This window comes from Eulemur rufifrons, chromosome 7 (assembly GCF_041146395.1).
Source record: "Eulemur rufifrons isolate Redbay chromosome 7, OSU_ERuf_1, whole genome shotgun sequence".
Taxonomy (NCBI): domain Eukaryota; kingdom Metazoa; phylum Chordata; class Mammalia; order Primates; family Lemuridae; genus Eulemur; species Eulemur rufifrons.
The window spans coordinates 283,502,697-283,530,028 of NC_090989.1; the positions used below are offsets into that span (position 1 = coordinate 283,502,697).

The window sequence follows — 27,332 nt, forward strand, 5'->3', positions numbered from 1 at the left end:
ACCCCCAGCGCGTCAGGGCGTCTAAAGTGGGTGCTGCCCCAGACCCCTTCCGGCTGTGTCCGTGGGGCCAGGGTGGGGGTGGGATCCCAGTGCACCCTCAAGTGGGAGTGGCACCCCAGAGTCACCTGGGGGAGGGGACCCAGGCTGATTCTCCAGGTTCTGACATTTACGGCGACGGTGGTCCGAGATCCAACGGCGAATGCGTCCTCTGCCGTTCTCCGAAAGGAAGGACCTTTCTTCCCTTTCTGAAATGACCCCCAACTCTGGAATACAGCCGCAAGGACCTGCAATTCTTGATCGTTTTTAAGCCCTCAGAAATGACAAGTGAGGCAAAAACATCTCCTAATGTTTTTATTGTTCCTTAGATAACTGGATAGTACAAAGTTTTCCTCTGTTTGTTTTTTTTTTTTTTTACTTAAAAAATGTACTTTCCTCACAGTTACCCTCGTGACATTCCCTTCCCCTTGGAAACCGAGGTTTCCCTAGACAAGCCCTTCTTATCTGCGGTTACATGATTGAGATAGTTTAACAAGAAGAGAATAATTCCTTTGATTATTATCAACATGAACTTGACTATGTCTCTATAAGGGTGAACACTGATTTTTTTTTTCTTTTGAGGAACAAAAACCATCCACTTATTAATCCAAACTACGGCATTGCATTTACAACATTCATTGCATAAACCGAACACACACAGTTACCACCTCAAGGAACTAACGGACAGACACTGCACAATATATCTACGGGGTACGCGGTACGCGAGTTCAGACGACGTGGGCACAGCAACTTCGTTCCGCACACTCTGACCTTCGCGTCAGCGAGCACTAGACACGGGTCCTTGCACTACTTGGGGTCGTGGCACAGTTAATCTAAGAGACAACAACACGGTCAGGAAACAGCACTGCGATGGGGTGCGCTAAACTAGCCGCCGCCAAGCACGGCCCCGGGGCTCTCAAGGACACAGGACGATCACATCCCTCGGAGCTGACTCAACTTCCGGGAATGTCCATGCGGCCCTAACAGCGGGTGTTCTCGGGCGAGAGGGGCCAACAGTCACCGCCTTGCTTCTTTAGTATGTTGTTTGACCAGGGGGCGGGGGAGGGGGGCCAGGCGCCTCGGGCTGCAGTTCCAGCTGCAAATACAGGGGTTTCTTCCCAAGCCTGTTGCCCGCCGGCTGCAAGGGGAGAAACTCGGAGGTAATGCCATCCCTCGGTGTCAGAATCCGCACTGCTGATGATTTTTCAGAATTAGTGTTGTCAGTATCTTTTTGGCAGCTGTTTCACAGGGGTTTCCTTTAGGTGAGCACTGGGACTCTAGGCCTCGGGCAGAGGCAACTACAACTCGTCGGAGCGGATGACGTGGAAGAGGGTCACGTTGTAGAGGATCTGATGGCCGTTGTTCCAGGCGTACAGGGCGCGGTCCTTGGGGTTGTAGTCCAACATGGAGATGTGCGAGTATTTGTTCTGGAAGGGAATGTCAATGTACTCGTAGGTGGAGGCGTTGGTCTGGTACGCGTAGTGCACCTTGGTGCCCCCCGAGTAGCCGTTGGTGACGTAGAGCGTCCCGCAGATGATGAAGGCCTCTCCGGCGCTGCGCTTGGGGTAGCTCGTGTTCCAGGTCTGCAGGATCTGCAGGGAGACGGGGTCCAGCTTGCTGATCACGATGTTGCCGGCGTTCTGGTTGGTGGCGTAGACGGCCCACAGCCCGTTCTCGTCCACCATGAGGTCGATGTCCGAGTGGCCGCCCCAGGCGTAGTGGTACATGTTGTTGTAGCCGGCGTAGTCCAGGCTGCGCGTCTTCAGGATGGTCTCCGTCCTCAGGTCGAACCTGATGATGATGTGACTCTGGAACTTGTTGAAGTAGATGGAGCCGTTGTAGACCACCTGCCCTGTGCCCGACCACGGGTGGGGGAGGCGGTGGGAGGTGAAATTGTCCGTGTTCATAAAGTCAACCATGGACTTGTACTCGCGGACGAAGCGGTTGTTGTGGTAGCCGTCCATGTACCACACCTGTGGAGAGAGCAGACGTGGTCAGCGTCCCCGAAGGAGCACGGGGTGGGCTCCTCCCAGGAGAGATCTGTTCTCCGACTTGAAATCGACTGTCACCAGGAAAGGAGTTGACAGAACCAGGAAAGAATAATTCAGACCAAAGGGTACCAGGTCCTCCCTCCAAACCCACAGTGCACTTGTCCAAGGGGACAGGGCTACTTTGCCACCCAAGAAAGAGGCATTCGGTTTAAAGAAAGGATGTGGGGGGAAGGCGGATGTGGGAACAGACCACATGGGCCACCGTAGCCTCACTACGTGTATGGGCTGCGGCCGCCCGGTGCGAGCCGTGTAAGTGGGTGGCCCCCCACAGCGAGCCCCCTGCTTGGGCTGCCACCAGGCCGTGACGCAGGAGCTGCGTCTGTCCACTGCTGCGTCCCACGGCAGGTGCTCACACACGGGGAGGGGAGGAACCCTGTTAGGGCATGGACCCCGACCCCCTCAAGATGGCATTGGAAAGGGCACAGCCACCTGGGCCCTGGACCGGGGCAGCCTGTAGTGACGACTGGCTCTCAAGGTCGCAGGGAAGGGCCATCTCCCGTATGCCAACAGGGCACGGCGTGAGGCCGCCGTGTCCTGCCAGGCCATCCCTGCGGCAGGATGGAGTCATCCCAACTGCCGGGCGGAACGTCATTGGTCTGGCATTTGGGATGCTGTGCGTGTCATCACTCCCTGTCACACCTGATCCGGGGGAAGCACTGCTCTGAAAAGAACCTGGGCCTGGAAAAAGGCCCTGGCTGTGTGAGTCAACCTGGGTAACAGGGCCAGTGGCCCAAGCTTGGGGTCACAGAGGAAGAGACTTCCGATGGTCGCCTAAATGCCCGTTGACTTGGGAACCGTCTAGACTTTGCACAAAATGCTCTAGGCAGTTTCAACCAATATGGGAGCAAATTAGAACGCGCTGCGGCTAGGCGGAGGGCAGTCTGGCAGGCTACTGGGCCCGTGCGTCTGTCTGACGGTGAGACAGCCGCTTTACCCAGCCAGGGCTCGGCCGCCGCGCGGGGGATTAAGGGGCAGAAGCTTTCAGACTTGGCATTACACATGCGTTAGAACATTCAAAAAAACTCATGCCCTTGTTCCTGAGATATCCATTTAGGTACTTAGAGGCAGATGTGCTTTTTGTTTTTAATGAGATTTACTTTTTAACTGGGTCTCATTTGAGGCTGTTATTATCCTTAGCCTCCCACGGACCAGCCCTCAATGACGTGGGTCACGGATTAGGACGGGGGACGGGACTGGGGAGCCAGGGCCATGCGCCGAAACCTCCGAGATCGCACTGCCGGACAGCCGCCCTCCCGCCGCCTCCTCTTGGCCGTCTGCTCAGACAGGGAGCTCTTGGCTGCTTTCGAGACCGGGCTCCAATGACATTCCTCTCGGAACCCCCTCCCGCCCCACCTGCCAAGGAACCGCCCCTCCTGCCTCAGTACAGAGAACACTTTCCAGTACGTTCGCACATCAGCCTCCCAGGAGTGAGCCCTGGACAGCGGGGACCCAGCCTGACCCGTCCCTGTACCCCCAGGGTCCAGCGCCTCCTTCCTGGGGGCAGAACTGGGTGGCGATGGCATCAGTGACTGAGGATTTTTAAATGGCCTTTCCTTCCGGTACACGGACAAACTGGACACAGGACACAGCACGTTCTAAACTGTCATCAAGGATGGGAGCGAAAATCGACACGAGGTGCTCAGTGTGTAACAGCCGGCTCTCGGGCCTGGCGCTGGGGCCTGGCGGCGGGGCCTGGCGCTGGGGCAGGATGCCTGGCTGTTGGCCGGTTTCCCTGCTGTCAGTGCTCCCACCACGGCTGAGCTAGTTACCAGGGAGAAACCGCTCTACGCAAAGACAGGCACATGATCCAATGGGCCTCGAATAAGGAGCCCTGTGTTTCTCGAGGGCAGCCCTGCCTCTGAGTTCACACCCTCTGACCTTCTCGCCTGAAATGCCTTTTCTCCCCCTGTATCCCAGCCCCAAGGCTCAGATCAAATCCTCTCACTGCCTACTAGTCTTGTCTCTGGGGAGGTGGCCCCAAAGACAGAGTGACTTTCGGGGAGATCTGGCCCTCCTGCTTCCTGGAAGGACCGACTGTTCTTTCCAGCAAGACCCAAGGGCACCCAGCGAAAGGCCAAGAGCAGAGCCGGGTGCGCAGATGCCTGGGGGCTTGTGTGCCTTTGCCCAGGGCATTCGCTGTGCCAGATGCTGGCAGCATCTCTTACCTGCAATTCTCCTATGAGCCCATGCACCAGGGGAGCTGGTGTTGCCCCGTTTTCAGGCTAGAAATCTCAGGCCAGGGAGGGTTGGTGACTCTGCAGTTGACAGAGCCAGGAGGTGACTCCAAACCCTGTGCTTGAAAGCATTGCTCTGACCAGGGGTGATCTGCCCCAGGTAACGGTCACGTCTGGGGCAGCTGGGGTTGTCATGACCTGGGAGGGGGGGTGTGCTGCTGGCATCTGGTGGGCAGAGGCCAGGGATGCTGCCACACGCCCTACAATGCACAGGACAGCCCCCGCAGCAGGACTGCTCCTGCCCCAAGTGTCAACGGGGTGATGCTGAAAAGCCCTGGCCTAGAAGCTCTGCCGTCCACTCCACAGACTCGCTGGGTACATGGCCCGTGTCCCTGAGCCCACTGTCCTCTTTGCTCCCTGCTTCCCAGGAGGGCAAAGCCTCTGCGCCATGCCCGGCCCGCAGCCCCGCAGCAGGCCAGCAACCCACGCTGGGTGCGGGGTACGGCCTGGTCGAGGGAAGCTCTTTCCAGTTTCCTCCTTTTCCTGCCTCGAGTCCCCCGGGTGCAACTGGGCTGTGGATGTGGGGTTTGAAGGCTCAGCCTGGAGGCCGCAGACTCGAGTGGTGTCTCTGTAGGTGGGGACAATGGAGCACCTGCCTGAAGGTTTTGGTGGCTCCTGCATAAGAGGACGCTTCTCTCCCAGGCCTGGGCTGCACTCGGAAGGAAGCACACCCGTTCCTCTTTTGGCCCCAGCAGCCTTGAGGGAAGAACATGTATACGTTCCAGCCCGATGCAGGGACCGGCCCCAGCAGAAGCAGACTCATGTGCAGGAAAACGTCCACTGTTCCCGCTCGGCCTCAGCTTCCCTCCACAGAACGGGGGTGGGGCTGGGGGCTTGGATGACACACCCTGGGGCGCTTCACCTGCCTCCTGGTGGGAGGTTCAGCGGCCACATTTGCTGCTTTCAAAGCGGGCTGCTCGCCACGCAGACACGGCTGACCCACGTCCGGGACCCGGCTCACACCACCCACTCCTGGGTTATGCCATCAGCTTCCTAACCAGCCCCCGCAGCTCTGCTGCAGCCTGTGTGAACCTTCTGGAACCCCAGTCCAGCCTGTCACTCCCCTACATAGACCCTTCCCAATTCCACAGTCCACACTCTGCCACCAGCATAGTCCGCAATCCCCTGATGCTCCCAGATCACACCTCTGTGCCCTGCCCCCAGCTCTCGCTCCCCCTTGGGAGGCACTTCCTAAGCCCCTGCCCCCCAGGGCAGGTAGGTGTCAACCCCTGTAATGGACTGAAGCGTGGCCCCCAAAAGAGAAGTCCAAGTCCTGCAAATGGGACCTTATCTGGAGAAAAGGTCTTTGCAGATATGATTAAGGATCTCAAGAAAAGATCATCCTAGATAAGGGTGGGCCCTAAATCCAGTGACAAGTCCTTAAGAGAGACAGCAGAAGAGACAGATGCAGGGACAAGGCCACAGGAAGACAGAGGCAGAGACTGGAATGACGTGGCCACAAGACGAGGTACACCTGGAGCCTCCAGAGGTCATGCAGCCCCGCACGCACCTGGGCGCCGGGCCCTGGCCCCGAGGACTAGGGGACACTAAATTCCTGCTGTTTCGAGCCCTCTGGTCTGCAGGGATCTGTTTCTGCTGCCACAGGACATGAATACAGCCCTTAGACTTCCACACCCACACGTCCCCCTCACTGTCATTGGTCTGTGTCCCCCATTGGACCCTGAGCCTGGAGGGGACGGCCTCCTAACCATCACTGTGACCCAGCGTCCAGCCCGCTCGGCCCAGCGCGTGCCCGGAGATCTGGTGGATGGAGGATCCTCTGGGCTTTCCGGCCTCAGAGGCTCCCCCGAGGCCAGGGGCACCGCCACAGCCTGCCCGCTCCAGGGGGCGAGGCTTCTTCCAAACACAGCGCTGAACGCGGCTTCCCTGCAGGAAGAACCGGTCTGCCCTCACCTCGCCTGCGTCCCAGTGGCATATGGCCGAGTTTGCTGAGAACACAGGAGTTTCCGGGTTGTCCCGAGTATTTTCATCTGCCTCTCCGTGAAGAGGGTCATCTCAGTTCGGGCAGAACCGGGTGGCGGGCATCGCCTTGGCCTTGCATCTGGCACCGCCTCACGGAGCGCATGTGACGCAGCGCGGAGGTGCGAAGCGGCTGCTATTTAAAGGGCCTGTGCCTAGTAACTCGGGCCTGAGTCTGCTCCTCCCGCGCTGGGCGGGCGTCTGCCGGGCGTCCTCCTGGTAGAATTGCTAACACCAGGGAGCCGGGCTGCTGGCAGAGATGCTCTAAAGGGAGGCGTTGGATGAACGGGTGGAGAGAGGGAGGTGGGAGGTGCTGGCAGTCGTGGCAGAGGTGCCACTGGGGGGCGAAGGTCGAGGGGGAGCAGAGAGAGCAGCGGCCCCAAGAACAGCCCACTCTGCAGAGACACTGAAAGGGGCGTCTGTGTTTACTGAGCCGGGCCGAGCCCTGGCCGCATCCACATGGTCTAGTGCATTTTGGATAATTTCACCTTCAGGACAAGGGATCCTGTAGGATCCTTATGAAATATCTGGATGGTTTTGACACGGTTTAGATGACGGGAAAGGACTTTTTATTAAACACTAGGATGAGCTCACTGCTGTTTGTAAAATGACTGTGTTTTAGTGCTTACGCCAGCCTCTGAACATGAACTTCCTGGGGTTGGCAAGAGGGGAACGCTGGTCCCTCCTGGGGTCTGATGTGAGCTGGCCCGAGACATCAGCGGCCCATAAGAAGGGGAGCAGGTGTTGGGCTGCAGAGGGTGGTCCACAGTCAGAGTGGGCTGCAAGCCTCTGAGTCGGGGAACAGGGTCCCAGAGCTCACACGGTCTCAGGGGGGTGGGGACACAGCCCAGCAGGGGACATGTGCATCCGGTCTAGAGCTTGGCCAGCCCCCACAAAGCCCTTCTGCCCCCCAACACTGATGGAATGGGCCAGGCCAGGCCTGGAAACTGCGGGAAAGAAGGACGGAGGGGCTGTGGGGCCCGGGGCCATGGACAGCTCGTGGGCAGCGCCCCGCTGAGAGGCACGGTGGGGGCTCCAGTGCTCAGCGCACTGCTGGGCACACAGTTGGTGCTCAATAAGTGAACTGAGGAAGGTCTGACACAAAGCCATCCCCAGTTAACCTAGTTCTAACAGCTCAGTGCAGAGAAAGCAAGAGCCTGAACGCAGGCTAGGCCGGTGCCCCCAGCATCACGTGAGCGCAGGGAGCCTGCAGGTGCCCGAGACAGGCTCCACTCAGGTCCCCCTGCAGCTCTCCCCTCGCCGCGCCACACCCCCTGCGCACGCCCTCCACGGCAGCCTGCACTGGCGCTGATGCTGACTTTGTTTTTTTGGAGCGAGTTATTGGTCTCCTGCGTGCGTGTGATCAAAATTGAATGGGAGATTGGAAAAGATCAAAACAAAACAAAACAATCCATTGCTGTGCAGATCAATGGCAGGACCCAGGGATGTGTGTTTATCGCGCTGGGAGTCAGAATGGCCACAGCCCATGTGCTCAGAGCAGGCACCCTGGGCCCCCTCTGCTCCCTTCCCCAGAGCCGCGAGCTCTGCACGCAGGCCTGCCTCCCCCACCTAGGCACGCTCCGCCCGCCGCCAGCGCCTCCTTTCCTGGAGGGCGATCTAGTCATCAAGCGGAAAATGCTGTCTAATTATCAAAGGCATCCATCAGCAGCCCGACAGCTTCGAGAACCCACACCCTCGCCATACTGTGCAAAGCAAACAGCCGGGCTTCCAGGAGCCCCGGATCCTCGGTATCTGGGGAAAAGATAATCTGACGAGTGCTCCCTACGACACAGGGACTCCATATCAGTGCGGAGGCCAAGAGGCGGAGCTGCAGCGTTAGCTAGGGACAGAATGCTCCCCGCATGGCTGTCCTCTCGTCCTCTGCGGCAGAGAGGCGCTTGGTTCCTGCCCACAGATCTTGACGCTGCCTGCGTGGGTGTGTGGGGTGGTTTTCCTGCCCTGTGTGGTGGGGTGGACAAGATTTCGGGGGGCGGGGAAGGTGGTATCTGGAGACTGAGCTTGGAGTGTCAGCGCCCACCATAGCCGCGGCCCAGCCTCCCCTGCATAGACCTGTGCACCAGGGTGAGGGCACTGTCCCTCATCACACATCGACACAGCGGCGATGACATCAATCTCAATGCCAGAGGATCCCTGGAAGGATCAAACCAGGAGGGGCGCGCAGTGTGGCTGCACGGTGGCCCTGCCGTTTCTGAGGGGAATGGAGTTAGCATACACAATGAGATGCGCACAGTGCCTGGCACGAAGGACCTGCTCTCTGCGTGAAGGCTGTCCCCATCCTGTTTTTGTTTCTGTGCTGTGATTACTATAATCCTCACCAACATCTGCAGCAAGAGCAAGATCCTAACCGAACTCCAGACTGAGGTGGGCTTTTCCAAGCGGGATGTGGAACCAAAGAACAGCAAGTAGCAGCCAATTAAATTGTTAGAAAACTTCCCAGCATTAGCGGACACGATTCATAAAACAGGACAGAAACAACCTTCTGCCCAGCAAATATCCACCCCTAATGGCACTCCAGGCCAGAGGTCCAGCCAGCCCTCCAGCCAGGGAGAGGGTCTGGGCGCCGCTGGCCCACAGGTAGGTGGGAGATGGGAGCTTCCCCCAGAGGTCGGTGGACCCAGGCAAGTGCAACAGGCTCTAGAAAGCCCCCGGTCCCTGCCCCCACTGCCCACCCTCCCAGAAGGAGGGAGTGTGCCGGAAGCATGGCACCACGTCACGCTTTGATAGGAGCGATCACGTGGAAATGCCCGGGGTGGGGAAGGGGGAGCCCAAAGGGTCAGAAACCTGGGGTAGGGAGAGAGCAGGATCTGTCGTTTCCATGAAAAATGCCCCAGATAAAGCTCAGAGGGTCTCAGATCTTCAGGTCCTTTTCTTAATCAGCTCCAGGGGAGGGTTTTTTAAGTGCTTATTTTCTAGGTGTCCTGCAAACCCCTGGAGGAGAGGGGACCGGGTGGGAAACACCCCAGACCGCAGGGCGGCCCACATCGTGGTCACGTTTGCAAATTGCCAAAGGACAGTGAAGTCCAGACGGCGTCTCCTCCTTCCCCAGCAGCCTTGGAGCCTGTCCCTGTGGAGGAAGCCACGGACCGGTGCTGTCCTAGGCATGGGGTCTGGGGTCCAGGGACGGAGGGGCCAGGTGCCACGCACTCTCAGGCAGCCCCCCTCACCCCCATTCCTCAAAGGGGCTCAAATAATGAAACCCAGGCTCCAGATCAAGGCAAACGTGGTGCTTGTTTCTCTCCTTTTCTGAGGTTTTACCCGGGGGGAAAAGCCTAGAAAAAAGAACATGGCCTCTTTCCTAAATCAAAAAGGAACACGAGTTCCTATCAGCCATGAAAGGAATGGCAAATGAAATACAAATGAGATGTCATTAAAACAAGAAAGGCCTAATGGGTTCTCTTCCTAAAGCAGAGGCAGGGACGGGGGAGTCTGGCGGGAGAGAGACAGACCCGGGTCTTGCCCGGCCCGGCCCACCAGGCAGAGCAGGCCGGGGGAGGGGTCCTGCAGGGGTCTGCAGGCCCCACCATTCGCCGCCGTCATCCTCACACCTCTGGGTTAGCACAGGGGCCTCAGCAAGGGGCCGGGCCCCTCTGCAAAGTCCTCCCAGGAACAGCGCCCTGGGGCCAATAAGCTCTGCCCAGGACACAGCTCGGAGGGGTCTGCCCGCCAGGTGGGCGCAGCTGGTGTAGGTGCGAGAACACGGGGTCACAGGCCAGGGCCCCAGGCCCCCCGGAGCACCTCACCCAAATGACCCCGTTATGAGATAAGGGACACTCACCCGGTTATCACCTTCTGGGGCCAGAGGGTCAGTCATCCAGGACCCGAACCTTGAGCCGGAGGTCTTGACAGTCACGGGGTCACTTATGCCAGTCAGCTTCCCACAAGCTGGAAGAGAGCACACACGCGTCAGCGGGGAGTGTGAGGGCCCCGGCCCCAGGGGCGCTTCCTCCTCTCACCCTCTGGGTCCGTGAATCAGCTGCCCTGCCTTGTTTTCAGACATCACCCTGCGTCCAGCCCAGAGAAGCCAGCCCGTCCTCCAACAGAGCAGTGGAGACCAGGACAGCAGGGAAGAGCCACGTGTGGCCATCCAGGGCTGCACCCCTCCTGGAAGACCCTGCCCGAGGGGCCTGGGGATGGGAGTAGCAGGGTGGCACCTTTGGGAGGGGGCTCAGCCTCAAGGCTTAGTTTTCTCCTCTGGGCAATGGGCACGGCAGCAGCCCACCCCCGAAGGCATTAGAAGACTAGCACGTCCCATCAGGCCGAGCAGAGTTAGGCTCAGTGTGAGGCTGCCCCAAGGCAGGATTCACCCCAAAGCCCAGGCCTTCAGCTTCATTTCAGGAAGCTCCTGTGCGTGGCCTCTGTCCCTTAGAACTGACCCAGGAGAAAGGCCGCAGCTGCCTTCCTGCTCGGAGAGCCTGTGCGCTTTTCCCTGCACAAGTGAGACGGTCTCTTCCGCCTGGAGGAGGAGCCCCGGGCCGGGGGCTGGGATTCGGGGCCCCAGGCCGGGTGGGATCTTAGATGTGACCTCAGCAGCCCTCCCGTCTCACAGAGGGCAGCAAAGACAGTGAGGGACGTGCTCAGGGCCACCCGTCATCTGGGCAGGGCTGAGGCTGGAGCCCCCCACAGCGCCGTGGGCCGGGCACCCACCACAGCCGGAAGCGGGCGTGTGCACAGCTGTGTAACTCTCCCTGAACACGTGAATCCAGCTGACCTCTGACCTCTGCAGGGCAAAACGCTCCTGATTCTCAGAAACCCGAGGTGGCTCCCCTGTGGGATGGCCGATCAGGGGCCTCCTCGCCTCTGCAGTCTGCGGGCACCCTAAGGTGGGGCCCATTAGCCTAGGTACACAGCGGTCTGCAAAGTTCAGAGAAGATCCAGGTGCTTAGGGAGATCGCCAGTGACTTCACCTGGGGACCACGGCTGAGCCAGGATGATCCCGCGAAGCACGAAGGCGCAGCCCGGCCTGCTCCCACCCTCTCCCCAGACCAGCCGCAGTGAGCGTGCCCACGGGCAGCATCACGCCAGACTGGAACGATGACACCTCCTGGCCCCGGCCCAGAGCCCTGGCGCCTCCCTTCCCCGTCGGCAGGAGGACGTGGACCTGGGCAACGGAGGCTTTGAGGGATTAAGACCCCACTGCAAGCAGGAGAAGACCAGGTTTGCACCCAAATTCCCATCAAGCCCTCCAAGGCCCCAGCTCCAGCGCGGCCGCCTCCACCCAGATTGGAAAAAGAAATGCCACAAGCACTTTCTCCCCCCACCCCTTCTCCATGTTTACGTCTCCTGTCCCCACGTTCAGGAGGAACGTGAGAAATTATGTGCTTTGCCACATAAACATCGTCCCCTCACGGCTCGAGGCTTCCCGGCAGCAGGGCCAGCGGAGACAGGCGGCCGGGTCGCTGCTGGACTCTGAGCAAGTTTGCCAGGCCCCGACCACGCCCCACCTGGGGGAGCAGAGGCGGAGGACACTATGACAGAGAGGAGGTGGCCAAGCTGAGCCAGCGTCTATGGCGACCGGAAGTAAGACTGGGAGTAAGAAAAGGAGGTGGGTCTGGGAAACCTCGCGGAGATTCCTTTCCCAGGACAGCCCAGACCAGCCTCCCAGCGCCCTGCCTCTCGGGATGGGAGCTTCGACTGGGGGACAGGGAGCAGGGCCCAGGCCGACCCCACCCGCCCTCCAGCTGAGCCCTCCTTTGCCCCCAGCAGCTGTCCTCCTGTCCTCGCTGCCATCCAGAGGCCAGCGTCCACTGAGACAGCACCTCGCCCCTGTGATTGCCCGTGGAAGGTCTCCCTGCCACGGTGGCTCTGCTAGTGGCCTGGAAGGAGGAGCCAGAGGAGACATCACCCCAAAGGGTGTCACGGTTTGGGAGCCTCAGGGCAAGGCCCGCTGGCTTCTCCCCACAGCACGTGCGGAGTCCGGCCACTGCCCCGTTTCCCCAACACTCAGCCCGGGGATGTGTCCAGGGACAAATGGAGGAAAGGCTCATCTCAGCAAATCCTCCCAAGTCTGCGGCTCCACCACCTTTCCCAGAGGAGGGGACAGCGAGGACATGGCTGCCTGTCCTGGGGAGGCTCTGCAATCCTCTCCCGGTCTGTAAACAGGGACAGTGATAACAGTGCCCCTCAGAGGGCCGTGGGGAGCGAGCGTCTGACCGGTGGAGCGCTTCCGAAACAGCGCTCCTCCGAGGTCAGGGCCGAGCGTCACCGTGGGTCCAGGCTGCACGTGGGCAGGCGTGAGGGCCTCATCCCCGGGGAAGGCCAGGCCAGGGGCCGCCTGTTTCCGTCCACTTCGTCCTGCCCACCCTGGACCTGGACCTTCCGGCCGCCCGGGGAGACAGGCAGCCGTCCGAGGTGTGACCTCCGCGGGGAAGCTCTCCAGCAGGGCTGGGGGCGTCCTGCTCCCTCACCCAAGTGCACCTCAGCTCCGGGGCTCAGCGTCACCCTCACCACTGGCTCTCTCCGGTGCCAAAGTCCCCCCTTGAAGTGAGCCTAAAAATCTGGACTCAGAGAGGGCAGGGCGTGGCTGGCTGCAGGTACAGGTCCCAGGGCCCTCGGGGAGGAGGCTGCCCGCCCTCCTGACGCAGGCAGTTATTTTTGGTTCTCCGTCCAGACCGGTTCTGCCAAGACCTCGGGAGCTGACAGGATCTAAAAAAGCCCACGGCAGAGCTCGGCAGAATCTTGGCACATCCAGCTCAGGAACGTGTCCCTCTCCAGTCACGAGTGCTCAGGATGCATGCACAAGGGGGGACGGGAGGGGCGGGGGAGAGGGCTGGCCGGGCTTCCCGAGCCCTTGGAGGTGCAGGAAGCACCGGCGCGGGCTCCATTCAGAGGAAGCTGAGCAGGGAGGGACAGCACGCCCAGCCGGGAGGGCCTGGCTGCCCTGAGGGCCCTGGACAGGTCTCAGGAGGCAGGGCCAAAGCTGGGAGCTTGGCCGAGCCGACGCCCCTGTGCGTGGAGCAATCTGCCTCTTGTCACTCCTAGGAGAAGGCCGCATGTGAACAGCAGCCTGGTGACCTCACGGAACAGGCCCAGGGGAGGTGCCCACCAAGGGACTCAGGCCAAGAGACAGAGGGATCTCTGGGCAAACTCGGAAACCAGGCGAAGAGGGCTGACTGCCCCTGGCCTGCCACCCAGCCACTGGGCTCATCTTCCGTGGGCCCGGCTTTCATCCCCTGAAGCCTGGGAGCCTTAAGCTGGAAGGAGTTTGCAAAGCGGGAGCTCGGACAAATGAACGTCCAAGACGCAGACGAAATAAGCGGGAAACCAAGCAGCCCCCCGACTGGCCTCACACTCAGACCCGGAGCCGGGTGGGGGCAGTGCAGGCGTGTTCACCTCCTTATGTGGGCGGGGGCAGGGCAGTCCCGACAACTCCGGGGAGGGGGAGCCCACCGAGGAAGGCCTGGCCCTGCCTGGACCCCACTGAAGTCAGTGCTTCTGAACATTTCAGCCTGGAGCCCGTTTCTTCCCCCGCCACCCTGGTGGCTCCTTCTGACCGAGACATCCCTGGCAAGGACTGACCTCTCTCAGCCCTGACCACGTGCACCAGCCGTGCGCTGCTCTGCCAGCACTCTGGCCGGTGGCTCACTGTCTAGCTCCACCCAGGGCCCTGGGCAGGACAGCGCCAGTCTCGCTGCCTGACATCGCAAGGGCCGGGGAACAAGGAGACTTCAGACTCGTCTCCCAGGAGACAGAGTGTAGGACAGTGCCAGAGGAAGCCCCATGCCCTGACGTCCCCAAACTGGGACAGGAACTGTCATGGACCTTCACCAGTGGGGACACTGGGGCGGGCCCAGCTCCCAGCAGCTGGCGGGGGACGCTGCAGGTGGAGCCAGCAGGCTTTGTAAGATGTGTTCTCAGTGGGGCAAAAAGACCCCCATTGACTCTGCAGCCCCCGCTCCACCTGCGCTTACGAGTGTCTGGGGGCTTCCTTCCCACCTTTTTAAAGAAAAGAAACTAAGGAAGCCTCTAGCATCGGAGCTCCAGCATGGTGTGACTAGAAGTCCTAAAACTCAGCTCGCCCCTCGCTTACAGACAGGACCACTGAGGCCTGAAGCTGCAGGTGCGCCGGGGCGAGGAGCGCTCTGCGCTGGGTCTTACGCTGCTGGCTGCTCTCAGCTTAGCTGCTGGGGAGACGGCCTCGTGCCCCAGCTCAGGGGACGACGGGGACCGGGTCCCTGGGCAGCACTGCCTCTCCCCTTGCCTGGCAACAAGCCCTGCTCCAGGGAACCCCGAGCAGCTGCCTCTCTCCCCGAGAATGCCTGACAGATGCTGGCTCAACCTCCAGCTCTAGAGATGAGAGTTTCAGATGTGGATTTCTGGCTGGGCCATTAGGGAAAATAGTCCTACGGAGAGAGAGATCTTGGAAAAGGGCGTGGAAAGCTGAGGGAACCCTGGTCCTTGTTCTGTTTGTTTGCTTGTTTCTATGTATGTTCTGGGGTCAGGAATTGTTAGCAACAGTGGCTTGAAGAGAAGGTAGCAGCACAGAGAGGAGGAATTCAGATGACTTTTGGGGAGCTGCAGGGAGCCCCCATCCTCCTCCAGGAAGAGAGCTGAGACCCTGTTCACCAGGCCAAGGAGTCCACAGCCAGACTTCACACCAGCAGGTGTGGCAGGCACGCCAAGGAGCCACTGAGTCAAGGGGCGAGGAAGGAAACTGCCAGCTACTGGGGACACTACGTCTCGTCCTGGGGAGCAGAAATCCTGTCCCCCCAGGACGGCCAGCAGAGTGTGCTGGCTCCACAGGACACAGCAACTTCCCAGCAAGGACCAGGTTGCTAGGATGGTCTTGAGATGGGCGTCTATTTGCAGGGCTAAAATGAAGCTACATTAAGCAGCTACAGGATATTGATTTGGTCCTTAAGTTATGGAGCTTGAGCGAACGCCTCAGAAGAGGGCGGAGAGAGAGCACCAGCTGCTAAAGCTACACGTGTGTCTGTCAACCACCTACGGATCAATCAACCATGTATCTGGCTACTTATCCATTAATCAATCAGCTATGATCCACGCCCCCCTCCACCTCTCTATGCACCCACCTCCCTGCCTGCCACCACCTCCTCTGTGCCAGGCACAGTGCGCAGCCTGGGGCATGAATGACTTCCGTGAATTGTCATTCCGTGAACTGCCCCGGAGCCCGGGGATGTCCTGCACCACTTCACAGACGAGGAGGCCACTGACACTAGAGAAGATGGACGCCCTGGGACAGTCGCACGGCTACCGAGTGGCACTTGCTACTTTGCAAAGCTGCCCCCCAGACCGGGGCGCCCACGGTGCTGTGCTGGGCTGCACGCAGATCCCGGCCCGGCTGCAGACGCTCTGCCTGCGCGGCCCCTCCGAGGGCAGGATTAAGTGCAGAGGTGAGACCTGGCAGCTGCACCCCAAGGGTGGGGGAACATGGCCTCTGGGGGCCCATTTACCCTCCTCTCTCGTTACTCCCAAATCAATAGTGTTTAGCCCACGGGTGGCCACGTGAAAGGCTCGAGACCCGAAGCCCTAAGGGAAACTCGCCCGCTACTGAATACAGGCCGCGCACAGATGGGTGGGGGGAGCTCGCCTGGGAGGGGCGCGCCCTCCGGCATTCGCGACTTTCTACTCCACGTTTTTGTTTTGGCCCTCTGATTCTCTGGTTGGCAAATGGGGAGGCTTTCTCTGAGGTTCTCTCTGGCAGACCCATTCTGTACACCAGGGAGGAAGACACGGCTTATGGGGAAATAAAAAAACAGCAAACGTAACCCCAGCCCTGGATGTTTCAGAGGCTGAGGGACCCCCCACGTGGCCGGGAGAGAGGGACAATGGTGGACTCAGGGTCACTGTGGGCGGAAACCTGAAGGCTGTGCCCAACGGAAACACTCACTTAGCCCCATGACCACCAATGCAGCCCTACAAACGTCCACACCAACTCCTAGGAAGGCCAAATGGCGAGAGATGGTGGAGACCACGAGGCCCAGATGCTTCCTGGGGCTGAGGCCACCCGGCCCCTGCCACCTGGGGCAGTCTGAGGCCACCCGGCCCCTGCACTCCGGGGCTCGGGCACCACGGAGCACAAAGCTGAGAGGACGCAGCGGCAACCCCCGCCGGCACAGCCAGTGCGCGCAGCGAAACGCACTCACTCGCAGACTCCCAGCATACCCCTGTCTCGGCCCAGCACCGGGACGTCAGACTTTGCGCCTTTTCTGAGGATGCTGGGACAGCACTTACGAACCATCTAGAAGCGGGAACCTGCTAATAAGGGAGAGGGTTGGGCTGACTCTAATTTCCTTCCCCTTGGATCTCTCTCTTTCACCTACCAACACTGGAGAGCTTTTAAGGTATTTGTTCCTTTTGGGCGTTTTAAGTTTATAACAAGGCACTCGGAGAGAGTGTGTGTGTGTGTGTCTAGAAAGGGGAATAAAAAGGGAATCAAGTGAGAACATCAGGAAAAGCCCAAGGAAAATTTCTTTGTAAGGGAAATTACCCTAAAAGGCACTCTAAGTATACAACATGAAAATTAACCACCTTTGTGCTAAGAAAAGTTGGTGAGGACGGATGGTTAATATGCATTAAGAAAACCTAAGAATGGGATTTGAAATGCGCTCTTTAAAAGGGGGCGCAGACACGAACGTGTTGAGATTTGTTGAAGTAATTAGCTAGAAAGTGGATAAGGGGAGGGTAATCCATCAGGCATGGGAATCCGAACAGGTCACCCCGCACCAGGGGTCCTTCTCGGGAAACATAAAGCTGCGTAAAGGAGCTAATTTGCTCATGGGCTTCCTCCCTCCCAGGCTGTTAGGAGGGGCTCCCTCAGTTGCCGTGAATGGCAAATCTCCTACTGTGATGCGACTGCTCTTTTATTTTTTATTCAAACTATGCAGGATTCAGTATTTCAAGGAGATTCATCAGCCCTCGTTCTCAACCTGGAGGAATCCGGGATGTACATTTCCAGGCCTACTAAACTTGTGTCTTAAACGCTCACACACGCACACACACACATACACACACCCATCCACCAGATGGTATGCAACATCTATCACCCTGTTTTTGTCCAGATGTGCATCTCGGTGGGGTCTGGGAACCAGCTTTTGTGCCGCACCTGGCTCTGAACAGTGCCCTAGGATGGCTGCTGCCTACACGCCTCCTTCAGTTTCTCTCCAGGTGGCCCTACCCAGGAGCCCTAAGCCAGCCATCACCTCGCTGAAGCCAGGCAGGCGCTGTCCACTTCAGCACCGCTCCCTAAGCCTGTGTGTGTACCGCAGGTGGGCAGTGCAGCGCCACGTCCCGCAGGGTTCTGGGCCTACCTAGTTTTTGCATGCATGCACGGAGCCTTTCTTCAAGATTGGACACTCTGCTCTGAAGTTCATCGTAGTCATAGGCGCCAATTTCCTCTTGCAGCTCGTTAAGCACTGACGTCAGATTCTGGACCTCCTCTTTAAACTGCAATACCAATTTGGCATCGGCCTTGTACTCTTCCAACACAGGGATCAAAGGCCTAAGTTCATCCATTTTCGCTTTTATCGCCTGCAAGGTTAAAATAAGCTGGTTCAGTGCGATGCATGCAAGAACTCTAACACCCTGCCTTGGCCTGGCTTCTCCCTAGGTGAGGGAAAACGTACATCCTCCTGCTTTATTTATAGAGTTATTTATTCTGGTCCAAATGAGTTAGAAGAGCATATTAAACAGTCCTCAGAACACCAACATATTTGGGAAAGGTCTTTATTGTCAGTTTAGAATGCAACATCTTAAGGTTACATGCTTTGAGTCACATACACGAAGTTTTTTTTTCTTTCTTTTTCAAAAAATGCATTGACAAGTGTTCAAACTATTCATGAAATGCATCTACAGTCGCATGCAAAGGAGGATCCTGGTTGTGTTCAAGGTTCCTTAGTGATATGGTGCTAAGTATTGGAAAATAATAGTAAAAATGCATGGTGCAAAAAGCTCTCTGGCTCTCTTTCAGGGTTACATGGGAGTGGACTGCCTCTTCAGTCACTGCAGCATTGAAAAAACGCTTTTAAGTTAGCCCTGCAAGCAAGAAAATGAAATACTGTTGAAGAACTAGCTCACTAGCCTGCCTTCAATAGACAGATGTTAGCAAACAAATATTTGCATGGTCGCTTACAAAACATCACACTTTAATGCTGGAGTTGGTCAAAGCAAACTGCCCTAACAGTTATTTAGGTTCCCTCACAATGATGTCTGTTGGAATTTTGGAATGAAATTAAAGCATGGTCAAAGGCAAGGGCTTGCTTCTCTTCCCCAAGAGCCACAGTGCCCCAAATTTTGGAACTCGGAGAGATGCCTGTGTGGACAACACCCGCAAAGAATGAGCTACCTCGCGCTTGTTGGAGACACCCCATCCTTAGAGGAGTCTGTCGGCCACAGAGGAGGGGATGCTGGCCTGTCAAGGAGAGACACAAGCCCTTTCTGGTCAGACAGGTCAAAATCTCTCTCCAGGATAATTCCTGCTGGCGGGTCAGAAGCAAGGACAAGATGTCTACCTGCTTCCAACAAGAGCAGTCGGCTCAGTTCGCCTTCATAGGATCAGGCCTGCTATTATTTTATTTATAATGCAGATTTACAGCTTCATTAGCTTGCCATTTCGTCTATTTAATGTATTGTTTTTAAAAGAGAATTAGTTCTTGCTTCATGCAGGGAGCACATCAAAGAAAAACATTAGCATAAAAGGGACAGGCAGACAGCATATCGGCCACTTCTGTCAAGCGAGGCTGTGTAACTTGACCTAGTCATTTACATCGGGGCTAGATTTCTAATTAAAATGCATGTATACCTTAATTAAGGTGACATATAATTGCTCAATCTAATAGTTTTGAAACTGAGTCAGCTGTAGGTGTATATGTACATATTTGTACACATGTACATATAATTTTAGGTCAAACAAACTCAGGGTTCAGTGCCCAGAGTTACCTGGAGGAGCGGAACACTTGCCATGGGGGGAAAAGCTGTTGGTGTCTTCTCTTTTCTCCCTGCAAGTCTACAGCGAGCCTTGTCGTAGCTAGACTAGGTCAGGTGTGAAAAATTGCCCTGAGAAATCCCTGCTCAGAAATGGCTCTAATCAATTAAGCTAATCCTTGGCTAATGTGATTTACCTGCAGCAGCTGTGGAATGACAAGGGCCAATAATGACGTCCCTTCCCAGCTAATATTCGGCTTGGCTAGAGAGGCGCAGGTCTGGGTCCCCTGGCTTCCAAGCCGGATTGGCGGGGGATTGGGGAGCCAGTGCGTGCTGAGACTGCTGCCCAGGCCTGCCTCTTTCAGGGTGTCTTTTGCCAAACTGGGGCCAGGGTGGGTTGCCACTCTACTTCCAGGCAGCCATCCTCTGCAAGGCACAGAGCAACCCTCACTTGTGCTCCTCCTGGCCCCAAATCACTATTTCTACAGGGAAAGGGAAAGCAGGAAGGGAAAACAAGCCCAGCTGAGGAGAAGGAGGAGGAGGAGGAGGAGGGGGAGGGTACATACCTTGAACTGCCTGGCCAGGTGTTGCTTATGGCTCTCCTCCACCTGCTTGAACTTGGACTCCAGGCCTTTCATTTGGTTCTCCATCTTCTCCACGTACTGCAAGTCTCTCTGAGTCCGCCTGTCCAAGACCTCTATGGATTGAGACATGTTTTGCACCTGTCAAAAGGGCAACAGGTTCAAGGAAAGAGCTGCGGAAGGTGCCAGGCGATCTTACTTGCCTGCCCACACCTGACACTGACCTTTCCCACACAGCCGACCTGCTGGGAACCAGAAGTGGCCATGCATTATTTACTAGTTAATCGCCAGCATCCGGTAACTCCCCAAACAGAGCAAATTGGTTCAGCAAACATTCCCTGTGCCATCTTTCAGAACGTGCTCTCAGAGTCAGGCGTGCAGGTTGAGGAACCCCACCGGGAGCACCTCCAGGCACAGGACTTTGGGTGACGGATATTTTCCTCTTTTTTGCGGGGGGGGGGGCATTGTTTCTAGTCTCTTAATATTGCAGGAGAAAGTCAGTTTGGCAAGCATAAACACCAACACAGAGGAGCAGCAGCCTTAGGCTGCCCCACCCCCAGCTGTAACCTCTCCTTCCCCCTAAATCTCATTGAGTGCCTTGCTGAGAAGTCTGATTGCTTAAGTGCAGGAGGGAGGAACGAGGGAGCCGCTCTCCCTGACTCTGCACCAAGCTTTCTTCCCCCCATCTCGTGAGCCATCCATCACGCCCCGCAGTATCATAGGTAGATGACTGCTCTGCAAACACGCACGTTGCCGGCGTGGAGTCAGGAATCAATCACCCAGCAAATGAAGAATCGCTGTTTTACATCTTTACAGGCAGCTCTGAATTGAGTCTGGCCTCAAGATGGAACTTTAATATTCAACAGGATTCCAGAGAGCTTAAAAGAAAAACAGTTTTAGTGCAGCCACCTGCCAGTGCGTTTTATTTTCATGAAACTGGCTCGCGCTTGTGCGCAGACGCACGCGGGGACCGGGCGGGCGGAGAGCAGGGGAGGGTTGCCGCAGTGGTGTCAGGTCATTTTCTCAGAATCTAATCCAATTACCCGGGAGGAAGATACCTCCGTGACAGAAAATCTTCATTTCTGATTTTTTGCTGAATTTGAAAATACTCTCCCTTCTAGGAACAAAATCATTTGGGTCTGAGGCTCAGCTGTGCCTGGGCTGTAGTGTGATTTCCACCTCTTACTGTGCACCCTCCAGCCCCGCGGATAAATGAAATAAGAAAAGAGAGAGCCACCCAAAGCCTTCTCAGTGAGAGCAACACCAGAACTGCTAATCTCGGCACTTAACAATGCACGGGGGGTTGTCTTGTTATTTGAAAGTAACATGCACAAATTTATTTTAAAATTTCAAGTTTGCAACACACAACGTGGAATGACGTTGACGCTCTCTGATTCCTTTCTTTAGACATTCTACTGCCTTTTGTCTCCCTCCACCCCTCACCTGTCTTATTCTGTCACTTTGAATAACTGCAGCACTTTTTTCAAGACAAGTTGCAAAGTTTGGTACAATTCATCCTCCAAAGCCCAGACTAAACACCACCTCCTTCAGGGAGGCTTCCCTGACGGGCTGGGCTGTGAGTGGCTACCTGCTATTTGGAAACACCGCCCTGTGGGCACAGCACCTGCACAGGAGTGAGCCACACAGCTGTCTCAGCTACTATACTTTTTTGGACAGAAAACCCCCTGGAGGGAGGGGCCTGGGCGTCAGCACATCTGTAGCGGCTGCACAAAGCCCAGTATAGCCAGTGCACAGAGAGGAGCAGAGGGCTGACACGTGACCAGGAGAAGGGGCTGGGCCCAGGCTGGCTTTGGTCAGGAGACCACACACAGTATGTTGGGCCTTTTATTCCCCAGAGAAGGAATGCTTTTAACAAGATTTGGAGATTAGACTTCAAATGTAAAAAACAAATTTTAAAGATGCCAAGCTATTCAGCCTCCTTAAAACAAAACACTTACTCTCCTACAGCTCTCCTAACCCTGACTGCACGCTCTGCTTTCTGGCCAGTTGTGGGGCACAGGAAACGCAGCCTCTGCCTGACAGTCGGGCGGGGTGGGGGCGGTTTGCCACCACCCGCCGGTCCTCCACCCTCCGCAGCCACAGCCCACAGCCCCTCCTCTGGGCACGTGCAATCTCCTGCCAGCAGGATGTGTCCCTGAGAAGCCAAATGGCAAGCTCAAGGTCACAGAGCTACTGAATGACAGTTCACCCATGTCCTCCCCACTGAGGCCGCTGGGACAGCGGCATCAGCCACAGCAGCAGGCACACCTGGCCTCCAGGGGACACCTGCTCGATACTCTCTACCGAGCACTTCAAGGCACAGGCGCCGTGCTGAGCCCGCCATGCTGTTTTTATCTCCCTGATTTCGGCAAAACCCCACAAGGTGGACATTATTTTGGGTCCCATTTTACACACACAGAGACTGAGGCTGGGAGAAGTTAAGCCACGTGCTCCCTGTTACACGGCCAGGTCAGCCAGGTCAAGGCCGGATGGACTCCAAAGCCTATGTATGCTCTCGAGCTCAGAGCCAAGTGCCGCTTCAGAGAGAACAGAGCCTGGGCCCCCACCTGTCCCTGTCCCTGCAGGCTCTGGCTGCGCGTCAGAACCGTGGTGGCACTTGCAAGGCAGGTCGACGCCCAGGCCCTACATGACAACTCTAGGCCAATGAAAATTGGAGCGTCTGGGGGGGGCGGTCCTAGGACTCAGCACCTCTGCAGTCTCACCAGGTGGGCTTTCGGGTGAAGCCAGGCTGGGGAAACCCTGAACTTGGTGGAATGCGCCATTGTGACCAACCCCATCAGCAGGGCACGTGCTTTGCCACTGCCGGAACATCTGCTGCTTCTGTCCCCAAGAGCGATGACCTCCTCCCCGCCACACACACACACACACACACACACACACACACGCACACAGGTGACAGAAGAAAAGAGAAGGGAAAGAAAGGAGGGGACAGCCCTGCCCCTCCTTAATATTCAGCATGCATTAGGGAGTGCAACTCTCTTTCCCAGCAAACGGCTCGGGCCCTCTGAAAATAGAGCGCCCGCTATGGTATCAAATGAGGCTTTAAATTTTTAAGCAGTAATGCTGTGGCACGCACAGGCAGGAAGGAAAGTTCTGAGGCCTGCATTCCCAGGGGCGCGTAGAGCTTTCTGGAATCCATTTCCCAACTACCATCCCTCCCACCGAGTGCCGCCTCCCCAGGCTCAGTCCTATTCTTCTCTGTCCCGACCTTCCCCACTCCGGCCGCCACGCGCCGCCTCCCTCCTCGGTGGTTCTGAATAATTCAAGGCTCAATTAGGTTTTGGTCTAGTTTGGTGTTAATAAATGTTTATGGAATCTGTTAAGTGCATTTTACTTTAATTCTTTTAAAATGATTTACTCAGGTGGCTAAAGATGGCAGAAAAAGTCACGCTCTGTTCCTTCAAGGTGAGGGTGCTCTACGGACCAGGCCACGATGCTTCCTTGCTGCCCCAGGAAACAAGAGTGCCATGTCCGTTCGGGCCCTGGGGCACAGAAACAGGCAGGAACTTGGAGTCCTCAGAGCCCGGCTCAGCTCCAGAACCTCTAGCCCACCTCGCCCTTGACAGCTGAGGAAACAGAGTCCAGGAAAGGGGACCTGCTTTGCCCAGAATTGCATAAGCCTCTGTGGTGGCAGTGGGTTCCAACTGAAGAATGCTGACCCCAGCTGGCGCGATGCTGTCCCCCCACCCAGTTGCTCCCACCTGCCCGGTGTAGCAACAGCCCTGTCTGTCCTCACAACATAGGGCCTGTCCCCGAGTCACAGAAGCCCCCCACCCCACGCAGACCTCATCTCATACTCTTAAGCTAGCAAACTCATTTTGGAAAGTCCAAGGCCAAACTGTGGGAAAAGACTGGCTATACTGGGGTCAGGTGTGGTGTGACTCCACTCTCTCAGGGTGGGAAGGGTCCCTGCCCATGGGGGCTACATATAAATGCCCCTTTCTCTGGGGAAGGGGATGGGTGGAACAGAAGGGCCCACTCATTTCTCCTTCTTCCCTTAGTAACTCCCAGGGGACCCCCAGCACTTAGATTAACTGCACAATATGGGTCCTTGGGGTGGAACGTGCCAGAAGGCTGGTGGGCTGCACCGGTCAGGAGGAGGCACCCTGACCCAAGTGAGGACTGGGGGAGGCCAAATCAGGTGGTGAGCTCACCACGTGGGCTGGAGTGCCAGCTCCCCTGCTAACTGGCTGTTTGGCTTGGAACAAGTCAGTCCACCCCTTGGGACACAAATTTCCCTTTCTTGGAATGGAGTGAAAACCCCCACCAACTTGACATGCGTCTTGTAAAGATTAAGTGAAATCACGGATTCAAACTGTGCATGCAAACTGCACACTGCTGTTCCCAGGGGCGTTATGAAGACGGCAGTGTGCCTGCTTCACACCAGGAAGGCATCCGTGGTGGCGAACGCCTGTCCAGCCACCAGCCAGGTCCAACCACATAAAATCCAAATGGCCACGCATTCCCAGGTCCAAAGGAGTCCTCCCAGGTAGCTGCTCAGCAACAGCTCTGACCCTCTGGGCTACAGGTTAAGAGCATCACCCAGACGGATGGCGGTATGGGACAGGAGCCCAGCACCCCACCTCCTATGCCCACATGACTCCTCTGTGGAGCCTGCAGTCACCAGAAGGTGGTCTATCTATCTCCCCTGGGCCACCCTTGGGAGTCTCATCCACCCACCCACCCATCCATCTTCCACTCATTCATTCATTCGCAAATATTTCAAGTGGGGCGTGCCAAGAAAGAGCTGGGATGGCCCCCGCAGGCCAGCCAAGCCTTGGTGCTGGCATGGGCACACACACGTGCACGGGCACACACCCACGCAGACTCACCTTCTCCAGTAGCTGCCTCAGCTGTTTTGTGCGTGCATCCCGTGAACACATGGTCTGCTGGGGGGCGACCACTGTGCAGATACACCGGCCTTCGCTGTCCTGGGCAGAACTGTACACCTGCCAGCTCTCCTCAGGGTTGGTGGGCAACACCTGGAGCGGCGCAGGTGCGGGCAGGCGGAGGGAGGGAGAGAAAGAGAGACCATCAGGTGGTGCAACCGAGATAACGGCCAGGGAGATTGTCTACATCCAACCCCAGGGAGAAGGCACAAGGAAATGGTCCAAAGACATGCTCTGACGCAGAGGAAAGAAAGGGGTCCCTGACTACAAAGAGACAGAGGTCTCCCGTTAGGGTGCCCAGGGCCAGAAGGAAGTCAAAGAGGTGTGACTCTTTAAATTTCTTTAAATTCAAGTGCAACCCAAGGGGCGTTTGGAGTTTTGGCATCTGACCAAATTGGTATGTGGGGAGTGGGAGGGACAGCCAGGGGCCACAGCTGGGTGGAAGCCAGCGGCTGGTGCCTCACAGCAGGCACTGATTCAGAAATAAGGGCTCTTCCCCTTAAGGCAAATGGGTGGCTGGCGCAGCTGAGCCTCACTCTGCTGTCCCTCCCCTGACACTTAGAGATGAAGCAACCGCTGTAACAGCCCCAGACCCAGCGGCCTATGAGCTGGGAGCTGCAATGACCACGAGCCACACAACCTTCCTGCTGGCTGCCTGGCACAGACTGCCCCGAGAAAACACTGGGCTTCCAAGTCCATTCGGGCTCCCACCCACAAGCCATTTGGTGGTTGTCACCCAATTGCTGGTGACATGTTCTGCAGGGGTCACCCTCAACCTCAGTTCCTGAGGTTTGCCCAAAAACCACTAAGAAACCACAGAGCTGTGTGTGGCTGGTTCCACCTTTCCACCCAGCTCAGGTAGTCCTGCCTGCCAGGTACACAGGGCGGGCGCCAAGCCCTCAATCCTCTCTGAGCATACACCCCACACCGTGCCGCTGCCCCCCACAGCCTGCCTGCTGTTTCCAAGCACATTCCTCTCCAGTGGCAGCAGGTCACCTCCCTGCTATTTTTAGCATGGGGACAGGGAGGAGAAGTTGGGCGGAGAGAATCTATAGTATTGGTATATTTAATTTCATTCATTTCCAACCCCAGATGCTCAGGACCTAGAGGCAGGGAACAAAGTCATCATGGAGGAAGTACTGTGCAGTTCCTGAAACAGCAGGGGAGGTGGCCCTAGGAAGGGTCTTAGGAGGGGGTCACAGCATGGAGACCTCCTTAAGGGCACTGAGCCTTTGGCAGCAGAAAGAGAGAGCGACGGGGATGGTGTCCTTCACCTCTCCTTTCAGCTCCGGGGAAGTGGTCTGGGGCGGGGGAACCTCCCCAGTGGCTGCCCTTTTCCCAATGCGGGACCCTTAGGGCGCGGCCCTCAGGGTGGGTGGCTTCAGCTCAGCCTCCTCTTCAGCCATCTAAATTAGCTCTGCCAGGAGCGGCCCTGGCCACCGCTCCCCTCCCCCTCGGCTTGAGAAGGGGAAGAAGCGATTGATTTCAGTTTCCGAGGCTGGGAGAAAGGGGTGCGGAGAAAGGGGTGCGCAGAAGGCAAAGGCAGGGGGCAAGCAAGGCATGGCTCCCGGGGGCGGGCCCAGCCCCGTGCACCCTCCTCCAAGGGGACCCCGACAAACCCGGGCTATGGCAATGGGGAGGGAAGGGAGGGCGCCTCGGGACTTCGGGAACGCCAGTGAAGGCACGGCTCCGGACCCCACCCGACCGGGGCCCCACTCCGGCGAGTCCGGCCTGGTTTTAAAGTAGGGCGGGCTCAGAGTCCTGGCTGGACCGAGCCCAGGCTGGGGTCCAGCGGCGGCTCCACCCCTTACTTGCTGAGTGACCTTGGACAAGTCCCCAAGTCCCCAGCCTCAGTTTCCTAACCTTTACAAGGAGGGGCTTATCAGTGAATGCGGGCTCCAAGCCCCTGAGCCCCTGGGCAGGCTTTCCCAGCCCCGCGGCGGCGACGGGACGGGGCCAAGGAAGCGTCGCCCCAGGGGCGCAGTGGCGGGGAAACGGCCTGGGCTGGGGGCGTGGGGAGCAGGGTCCGAGGGCCGGCTCGCGCCCCCTGCCCTTGCCCTGCGCCCGGCTCCCAGCCGCCTGCCAGGGCTCCTCGGTCCCGCGCGGCGGACGCCGGCCCTGAGCTCGCGCGGAGGAAGGAGGAGGGGGCCGCGCAAAGGAGGGCGGCGGGCGCACTTACGCCAGTGCTGCGGTCGAGCGTCCCGCCGCTGGCCGCCGAGAGCTTGGTGGTGTTGAGGCCCACCAGAGAGGGCAGCGTCTGGGACATCCAGTTGGTGATCATGGCCATGGTGCTCAGCACAACCCCGATCTTGAGCAGCGGCACCGACATCGCGCCTCGAGTCGCCTCCAGCGCCCGCGCCGAGCTGGCACCGGCTCCCGCGCCCGGGCAGCCTTCAGGCGGCGGGCACCGCGGCGGGCAGGGGCGCCCGGCTGTGTTCCCGCGCCCCCTCCGCCCGCCGCCGACCGCCCGCCGCCGCCGCCGCCCCGCGCGCCCCGGCCATCGCCGCGCCGCCCCCGGGCGCCAAGAAGGGTGGGCGCCGCCCGACCGTGTCCCCAACGCCCCGCGCCGCCGACCCGCGCCCCGCGCCCGCCGCGTCCCTTCGCGTCCGCCGCCGCCGCCGGGAAGGGCCGCCCGGCTCT

General features: G+C 57.9%; 1 protein-coding gene across 1 annotated transcript; it reads right to left on the reverse strand.

The window, feature by feature from the left end:
* Positions 1-332: 332 nt before the first annotated feature.
* Positions 333-27,332, reverse strand: LOC138387655 (noelin). The gene is made up of 6 exons (XM_069474791.1): positions 26,872-27,332; positions 24,636-24,785; positions 19,768-19,923; positions 17,590-17,809; positions 10,098-10,204; positions 333-2,009 (listed from the first exon to the last, which is right to left on the reverse strand). Exons 1-6 carry the CDS (start codon positions 27,019-27,021, stop codon positions 1,335-1,337), a joined length of 1,458 nt encoding a protein of 485 aa, XP_069330892.1. The 5' UTR covers positions 27,022-27,332; the 3' UTR covers positions 333-1,334.